Below are 9,631 nucleotides of genomic sequence, written 5' to 3'. Positions count from 1 at the left end.
CATATGTTGTGTGTGAGAAAAAACAGGAAGGGGGTAAAAGTGTCCAGTACTGAGGTGGTGAAAGCTGAACACCAGCCTTACCTTCAGTCTTGCACACTGTGAGCCTCTCGCACATTCCTCTCTTCTCATGTCCACAACATGGTTGGGGGTGTTCTTCAGTCCTACTACACTTCCTGTTTAACTGCAGAGTGCACAATACACAAGAAAGGACTGGATTTCTGGCAGGATTAACAGGTATTTTTTGCACTAATAGAACACATTTTGGAAAATGCGTTCATTGGTATATGTAACAGGCAGAAAAGAAGCAAAAAAGATGTTAATACACTTTATTTTTTCCATTTATAATGCCACATTTGCATAACCCATATGCCCTGTACACACGATCGGACATTGATCGGACATTCTGACAACAAAATCCATTGTATTTTTTCCGACGGATGTTGGCTCAAACTTGTCTTGCATACACACGGACGCACAAAGTTGTCGGAAAATCCGATCGTTCTGAACGTGGTGACGTAAAACACGTACATCGGGACTATAAACGGGGCAGTAGCCAATAGCTTTCGTCTCTTAATTTATTCTGAGCATGCGTGGCACTTTGTGTGTCGGATTTGTCTACACATGATCGGAATTTGAAGGATCGGATTTTGTTGTCGGAAAATTTTATATCCTGCTCTCAAACTTTGTGTGTCGGAACTTCCGACGGAAAAAGTTCGATGGAGCCCACACACGATCAGAATTTCCGACAACACAATCCGATCGCACTTTCTCCGTCGGAAAATACTGTGTACAGGGCATTACTGTAATTATTTATTCAGCTTCTAGAAAGAACAGTATGTTTTCAACAATGTACATCAAAAAGAGGTAGGGTCTGACAGGAGGAGGGTTTTCCAAGAATATGTAAAAGCATAAACCAGAAATCAGTATACCACCATCACCAGCAGCAAACAAACATGAGGCTTTTAAATGTTCTCCTATTCTTTGAAGGTAAGTAACTTCGATTTCTCAGAATATGGTTTTGCCTTCATTAAAATTAGTTGTTTATAACAAAAAAATAAACAGAAGAACAAATAATTTGAAAACGAAAGTGTTTGTATGATAATAATATATATATAGTCTTGTTAAAATTTGCATATGACAAAAAAAAAAATTGAAATGTAAAAAAAAAGACAACATATAACATGGAAGTTTGATCTCTGGTTAAAATCATGTTTTAGTTTCTGTATAGATATTATAGAGTTCTGTATGCAATACTTTTTAAATACTTTTTTATGAAAATATTGGAATACTACATAATCTGAAAATTGTAACTTTTATCTTTCATGAAAATTATGAATTTTTAGTAATGTTAATGCATATTAGAATTATTATCACCTATGTCTAATGAACACAGGGTCCAAAAGCAATGCATATTATACAATTTACTAATATCAACAAATTCTAAATAAATAAAAACAGAATCTGGATTACATCAGTAAAATAAACAGTAACTCCGTAAACCACAATTTTTTTTGAACTTCATAAAAATACATCATGTCGAAACTGTTTTTGCTTTTTAAGTGAGTTTAAAGGGTAGATTCTAACTGACACAATATTTTTTTAATTTCCTCTCAAACACTAGGCATATATTTATGAAGTAGTGACTGTGACATTTACCAAACATTGTAGGGGTATTATCCAGGTGTATGCTTTTAAAAAACAGTGAGTGATTAACCTGCAGTTAAAGACTGGTAAATGAGGAAAAATATCTGTATCAAACCACAGAGTGGTGCTGTGGATACAGTAGTACCACGTCCTAGGAAAATTGCATATCAAAAATTGGAAGTGGGGCTTGGACTTTTTAGGCACAGTCAACACATAAGAGTACAAAAATACAAAAATATCATTTTATTGAACATATAACATATCAAATGCATAATTTAAAAAAATCCACATTGATAGTACAGTATACACAGTGAGAAAGAATACCGCTACTGTAGGAACCAAATATAACTTGCACCAGGACAGGATAAAAAGTACAATTTTAATCCATGTAGTGTATATGTCTGGGAGAGTTATCGGCTGCCCTGGTCACAGCTATTTTAGCTCTTGGCCCTCTTTACCATATATATGTTTATGTCTATTTTGATGATTGTACAATGCTCTTATATCCCTTTTCTTTTCCCCCATTTGTTTGATAGTTTTTGTACATGCTCCCGAAGAAGCGTCTATAAACACGCAACATGTAGAGCAATGCTAATTATTCCTCATCAGACTGTCTGCTTGTTGGTGAACCACTCTAATAACTAATCACATTTTTTGTTCCTAAAAGTCCTTTTTGTTTTTTAAAAAGGTAGATTGCAATAAAATTTGAAAAGAAAACAGTTAAAGGATGGTCAAAAAAAAATGTAGAACTGACAAATTCCCCTTTAGAACAAACCAATTGAAGATGATTTAATACTTATTTTGTATAAAACATGAAACAAAAATTAGGTTCTCCAAGGAAAAATCTTTGATTAGATCTGTAACAGTAAACGATTCCTCATGGAATCCAATCAATAAGATGTATGAGTTATCTGAACAGAATCTTTATTTTTTTGAGGCATCATGCTTGTGATATTTTAAAAAGTGATAACCTGTGTGATAATCTTTGTGAATGGACCCCACTCTCTATGTTTAACTAGTTGCCGCCTGCCCACCATCAAATGAGAGCGGGGTGGTGCGGCTCTCGTTCTGGGACGTCGTCATATGACAGCGTCCCAGAACGGACGCTCTCACAGCCTGCGTGGGCGCGCAGCGTGATATGCGCGCCTTGTCCTAGCAATACGGTGGGTCCGCGGCTCTTTAACCATGCGATCGGCTGTGTCCAATCAATGTAAACATAGAGATGCCGGTAATCGGCGCTCCTCACCTCACACTGACAGAGTGTGTGGTGAGGAGAGCCTATCAGTGGCATCTCCATGCAGGGGGACATCTACACATGTAATCAGGGCACTGATCATCAGTGCCCTGATTACAATATAGCACCAACTGTGTCACCAATCAGTGCCCAAAATTGCCCAGCAGTGTCGGCATCAGTGCCCACCAGTGGCAACAAACAGTGCCCACCACTGCCCACAAGTGCCACCAATCAGTGCCCATTAGCGATGCCAGTCAGTGCTGGCTATCAGTGCCACCTATCAGTGCTGCCCATCAATGCCCATCACTGCTGTCGATCAATGCCCATCAGTGTCACCCATCAATGCCACCCATCAATGCCCATCAGTGCCCATCAGTACTGCCTATCTGTGCCACCTATCAGTGCCCACCAGTGCTGCCTATCAGTGCCCACCAGTGATGCTTATCAGTGCCCCATGCTGCCTATTAGTGCCCATCATTGCCACCTCACAGTGCCCATCAGTGCCGCCTATCAGTGCTCCTCAGTGCCACATATCAGTGCCACCTAATCAGTGCCCATAAGTGCCACCTCATCAGTGCCCATAAGTGCCACCTCAACAATGCCCACCAGTTCAGCCTATCAGTGCCCATCAGTGCCGCCTCATCAGCGCACATCAGTGAAGGAGAAAAATTACTTTGTTACAAAATTTACTGACAGAAGTAAAAAAAAAATGTTTTCAAAATGTTTGGTCTTTTTTTTTCTTTAGTAAAAAATAGAAAAAAGCCGGCAGTGATTAAATACCGCCCAAAGAAAGCTCTATTTGTGAAGAAAATGATTAAAAATTTGTTTGGGCACAGTGTAGAATGACCGCGCAATTGTGCTACAGCTGAAAAATGGCCTGGGCAGGAAGTGGGTGTAAGTGCCCGGTAGGCAAGTGGTTAAACAAACGCAAAATATTTTTGACTTGGCTTAAATATGGGTTCTTTGGTCTATTACACATAATTTGGTAGCTATTTTATTTTGTCCTCCTCTGGATTGAAGTCTGTGAAAGGTAAAGTGTATGTCCTGACAAAACTTTTTATTTAGTTATTGATAGGGCTGGGAAATATTATAAACCTGCTGAGTTTATGCCGCTGTCCAGGGGTCTTTTACTGAGAGTTCTTCAAACTTACTGTTCTACTAACAACGGCTTTACCAGACATAAGGGAGGGATAATCTACAGCGGGAACATACAGTGTAAACTTGATGGCATTTGTCTGTTTTTAGCTAACTATGAATTGTAATTTGTGCTTTTGTTTTACCCCATGGAGTAAAATGTAATGTAGAAACATTAAAATGTTGACAGATTTTGTTTTATATAATATATCGGTAGAATTTTAGCACCAGATATGTCACTTATGGATTTTTTTGCTCAAATACATTTTATTAAACGTGTTATACGTTGATGGTGTAGTTGTGATAAACATATAACACCTTCTAAATATATAGCAGCTTACTAAACTTTAACTCAACGTTTTTCATAAAATGGTACCTAAACATAAACCTGTCATATATTTACATATGTAATGAAGATATTTTATGCTAAATCCTGATTTATCTTCTTTTCCAGTGGTTGTCTCACAGATGGTTCTGCATCATCCTCAAATCATTGTGCCCGCTGATGTTGGTGCCACCTCAGTGATCAGCTGTGTGTCTAATGCAACAATAGAAGATGGAACATTAATGTCCTGGTACAAAAAGAGCTCCAAACCTGCAGAAAGTCCTAAACTAGTGAAGGCCTGCAATAAGGATAATGATGCTCATAAATATGGATGCAAAAACTCTGCCTATATGGCAAACCTGGAGATTTATAATGTACAGATTATTGATTCCGGAGTTTATTTCTGTGCATTCCGTTATACGACTCGGCTAAGATTTAGTAATGGGACAGCTCTAATCATAAGAGGTGAGACATTAGTTTTATAAAACATTAGTTTTAGGACAAGGTAACATGAATACCTAATTTATAGCTCAGTTTATATACAAAGGTATTTTACTCCAATGTTTCAGCCACTGACTTTGCCTCTTATCAGGTCTAATGGCTGGCACATTTGATTAAAGTGTTTGTTAACCTAAAAAAAAGTAAAATACAGATCATGGTGCCTTAAAGCAGAATAAACAGCACAGTGCTTGTACTGTGTAATCTGCCCCTCTCTAAACTGTAAAAAACCTCCCTGATCCCTCCACTTCCTGTGTCCCCCTCTCTGCGCTGACAACCAAAGTCAGGGCTGCTGAGCCCTGACCATCTTTGTCTGAGTACGTCCCTCCGTCATTTGCAGCCCTGCTCTGCTCTCATCTCTCCCCCTCCTCCCTGCCTGTCAGCTCCGTGTTCTGTGTCTCTGTCTCTGCCCCTCCTGCAGAAGCCATCCATCGGAGCTGCACAGTGGCCACGAGTCATGTGCCCGGCCAGAAGACAGCTCTAAACAGGTATTTACAAGCCTCATTTTTATAGAAGACTTAGACAGTGTGCTATGCCAGGCTCTAATAGAGGGGCTGAAATAGACTTACTTATATGGGTTAACAACCACTTTAAGTATCTTTAAATAGATCTAAATGTTACCTGGATGGCATTTAGTTTGATAAGGCACTGGGGTTTATTTAGTAAAGGCAAACAGCCGGTTAATTTTCCAAGGGAAATTTCCACCAGAGCTTAGAAAATGAGGAAAGGCTGTGCTGACTTCCGTCATCCTATTATATGCAAGCAAAAATGCATTTTTTAAATTTTCCTTGCATGTAATTGGGTATTCTTTGATAATTTTACCACAGCCAGTATGCTCTTGGAAAATTCATCTACAAAGTGCAAATTCCCTTACAAAGTGAACAGGCTATTTGCATTTGATACATAAAAAAACTTGCCATGCTCAACCTAGCCAGACCCAAAAGCTGCATTAGGTAGGTGGTGCTGCATTAAGGGCTTCTGTATGCCCTATGTATTCAACTGAAAATAATATACCGACACTCGTCAATGGGCTTGTAAGTCCTCTTTATTAGACACCCAGGTAAAAGTCACTGGCAAAAGTAACAGAGCGGACATGTTTCAGCTACGAATGGCCTTACTCATAGCAAGCTGGACAATAGATTTATTTCATCATTTGTAACCTTCCATCTATAGGCGGAATCCATCCCAGGTGGATGCTAAATGATGAGCCAAACCACAGCTACAAACCAAACAGTGAAAGCATTATAAAACATCCCACTTGCAGAGCACTTGAAGTACAAGTTCTAGTTGACACTTTTCCAATTTGCAGAAAATTTGCGTGTCAAGTCTCATGTAAGAGAAAAGTAGCAGTGGAAAGTATACAGCAAGAGCTCTGCAAGTCACAGTGACTCCTGTGGTGGGATGACTATTGCACAACATAACTGAACCAGAACTTGCAGAATGTTTGCAAAGAAAGTGGATCTGGAGTCATGCAATGCGGACTTGCTGCAAATGTGCAACAAACTTGTAAAGCCTGGAAAGTCTAGTAATAGCTTAGCAAGTCATTTTCAAACTTGCAGCTCAATTTCTTGCTATCTGGGATAATAACATACAATAAATTCAATAGCCACATAGCATAAATATTTAAAAACAATAAGTTTATGTCTAGTCTTAGAGAGGTGCAAAGAGGTAGAGGTGGGATTGAAAAGAAAAAGAAAAATATTAATACAGTAGTAACAACCAGGTCACCAAATGGTACATGTAGAGTTCATTTTATAAACAAATCCACTAGGCGTCACACGTTAGGAGAAGTTTGTATGTGTCACAACCCCTGGCAGGCTTTTTTAATTTTTCAAAACCATAAAAACTAATGCCTGACATATCACCACTGTGCTTTTGATAAAAAAACCCCACTGTGTTTTATAAACAGTTGCCATGTTTTTTTTTTTAATTAAAAAAATACTATTTTTATAATTTTTTAATCCTGTGTTTTGCATATTAGTGCTGCTGTTCTACTGCAGCCTATTTCAGCCACATCCTGTCTACCTGCACTCATCTGCACATCATTGCTCTGAACCACCTTCCTGAAACATACAACGATGGACCATGCCTGTGAAATGCGTGTCAGCGAGGGTACTTGTAGTCTACACCAGTGTTTTTCAACTCCAGTCCTCAAGGCGCCCCAACAGGTCATGTTTTCAGGCTTACCATTATTTTGCACAGGTGGTTTGATCAGTTTCACTGCCTTAGTACCTATCACAGCCATTTCATCTGAGGAAAATCCTGAAAACATGACCTGTTAGGGCACCTTGAGGACTGGAGTTGAGAAACACTGGTCTACACCAAGAGCTCAAAGTGACAACACAGGAGTACTATTGAGGAACGATTGTCACCCTATAACAGGAGGTGGCTAGCTAAACAAGGCCCCCTATAGCAGGATTGGGTATTATTTTAATAAAGGCTGCAGAATTTAAAAAACAAATTCAAAATTACATTATTAATTCTTTTGTGAGATTTTAACAATTTGCTTTGGATCCAAACATTATCTGTTTTTTTGCTTTAATGGGCTGTAGTCTGTTATCAACAACTGTACTACATGTTGTCTAGGGCTGAGCAAATCATTACACCATTATCAGGCCAACCAATTTACACTTGTGCCTGTTGCACATTTTATTTGGATAAAATGTTATGTTGCAATTTCCCTCAGTAGGAACAATGGGTATTTTGTATTACTGGAATATTGTACACCAAATGCATATGCAGTTATTTGGCCAGATTCTAGTGATAGCAGGTAGAAAAAATTTCATCCTGAACCTAATCTCACTCAGATCATACATTACATACAGTACATTATATTACATAGATTTTCTAGAAGAGTGGAGCTAATTTCCTATAGTGTCTATGTTCAAAAATAGACTGTCCAATATATACTGTATGGATTCTGTTTGCGTTTTGTATAGATTAGACATTACATAGTGCATACGTTATTTATTTACAGACAATTCCACAATGAACAGCTCCATCCATCTCCTGGCTTCCCCCCAATCTTCTTTTCTGAACGCTACCATGCAGCTGGCTTGTGTAGTCAGTATTCCTCTTTATGAAGTTTCCATCACCTGGGCTGTCTCTGGAACACATTACAAGGGTAGCATGTCCTCTGTGGAGGAACCTGGTGGCACCAGGACATTTCAGAACCATCTCTCACTCCCCAGAGACACCTGGGACTTTGGAGATAATGTGACCTGTGAAGTGTGGACCAGTTCTTCGTCTATCCAGATACACTGGATAATAAAAGAAATAGGTAACAATATACAATTGTTGAGTATACATTGCCAGTTATATGTAAAACTGAATATAATTAAATCATTTAAATAAATTAGGATAATTCACTATTAGGTTAAAAAAAAGTCCATGAGCTATTTATGGAAAAGACAGAGGGAGGTAAGCATAATTTGTTAATTACACTTATAGCCATGTTTCAGCTATATTGTTCATGTTCAATATTCAGCTCTCTAAAACCATTGCCAGGAGCTCTTATGTATTCTTCGCTCAGTTCTTCCAAATTCTTCACGTTTTGCTTCCTAAATTTTAGTAGAATTTGTCACAATAGAAGTCTTTGGGCCCAACATTGGTATTCAGAAAACAGTAGGGACCAAAAGCATGGAACTAATGGTACGATTGTGCTCAGTGCATATTTTTTTATTTTTGGCCAGGGAGGAAAACACAGCTAGTTGTTCCCAACATGGTAGGAATTATGAGCTAAAGCATGTGCAACACAAAAAGTGTACCATGATGTTTGGTGGCCATTGTAAAAGGCAGTTGTTGAGAACAAGTATTTACCCGCAAAATAAATGATTGCAAAGTATGAACTGTGAATGAAGAGGCACTTTATGAGCTGCACGCTATCACTGCTGATTTGTGAAAATATGGACTTATTTTTAAGATTTTTACCTACCAAGTGCTGTTATAGTAGGTCAGAACAGGAAACAGATAGCTAGATTAACACACAGCAGCTGTCAATGACTATGGCTACTGCTCTGACTGAAGTCTGAATGGGGTAGTATCTGCACTCAGGGCCACCAGTCCAACATGTAATATCTGCACTGCTCTGAGAGACAAATGTCCCTCTAGCCCCATCCCTGCTGTACCCTGCTGGGACTTTACATGCAGGGATCTCATCACTAATGGTTTCAAGTGAGTTATGAAACTCCAGAAACAGAAATAACACTTGTGGGGGCTGGTGGCTGGTTGCACTACCCAGTTTACCCATTAACCTGGAACTTGCACAAGTCTGGCTAGTGAAGTCTAAACAGTGTGACATTGTGAGGCCTTGCCACTGTGGAAATGGTCCGAAAAAGGACACAGGGTTCACAATGTGTTTCCTGTGTTTTCTGAGTGCAGAAAAGTGTTTTAACAGTTTTATACGGGAATTAAATATTCCCAGATTGGGCTTTGTAGTTTGTAGATTTCTAGGTGTCTTGGAAGGGAGGAAATCTGCAACCCAGCATCTAGATTATGTTGAAGAGCAGCAGGGTGTGTGTCCAGGAGTACACAGCCCGTATGATAAAAGCTTGATGAGAGCTCGGGGCAGTTGCTGCCATTTAGAAAGAGAGCATTTTTGGCTCCAGTGTGAGGCTAAAGGTGTTCTCCAGCCAGGAGAGGTGACAAGTTACAAGTCTGATCTTACATGATGCACGACACCGGGTATCTCTCCCTGGGTCTCAGACTCTGTCCTCACCAACCCAACCTCTCACCAGTCTGTCAGCCTGCAGCAGATGTGCTCTCCCTGCTTTCCACCGTGCCCAAACAGCCCACTT

General features: G+C 39.3%; 1 protein-coding gene across 1 annotated transcript in view; it reads left to right on the top strand.

Annotated features, from left to right (window-relative positions):
* The first annotated feature begins 912 nt into the window (after positions 1–912).
* LOC141116370 (uncharacterized) overlaps positions 913–9,631 on the top strand; it is a 39,907-nt gene continuing 31,188 nt past the window's right edge. The window contains exons 1-3 of the mRNA XM_073608606.1: positions 913–987; positions 4,467–4,802; positions 7,813–8,115. Coding sequence (XP_073464707.1) covers positions 954–987; positions 4,467–4,802; positions 7,813–8,115 — 673 coding nt within the window. The 5' untranslated portion in view covers positions 913–953. The remainder of the gene's footprint in view (positions 988–4,466; positions 4,803–7,812; positions 8,116–9,631) is intronic.

Source organism: Aquarana catesbeiana, linkage group LG13 (genome assembly GCF_042186555.1).
Source record: "Aquarana catesbeiana isolate 2022-GZ linkage group LG13, ASM4218655v1, whole genome shotgun sequence".
In the NCBI taxonomy this organism is placed as follows: Eukaryota; Metazoa; Chordata; class Amphibia; order Anura; family Ranidae; genus Aquarana; species Aquarana catesbeiana.
Note: the sequence above shows the minus strand (reverse complement) of the source record. Positions and strands in the feature narration are given on the sequence as shown.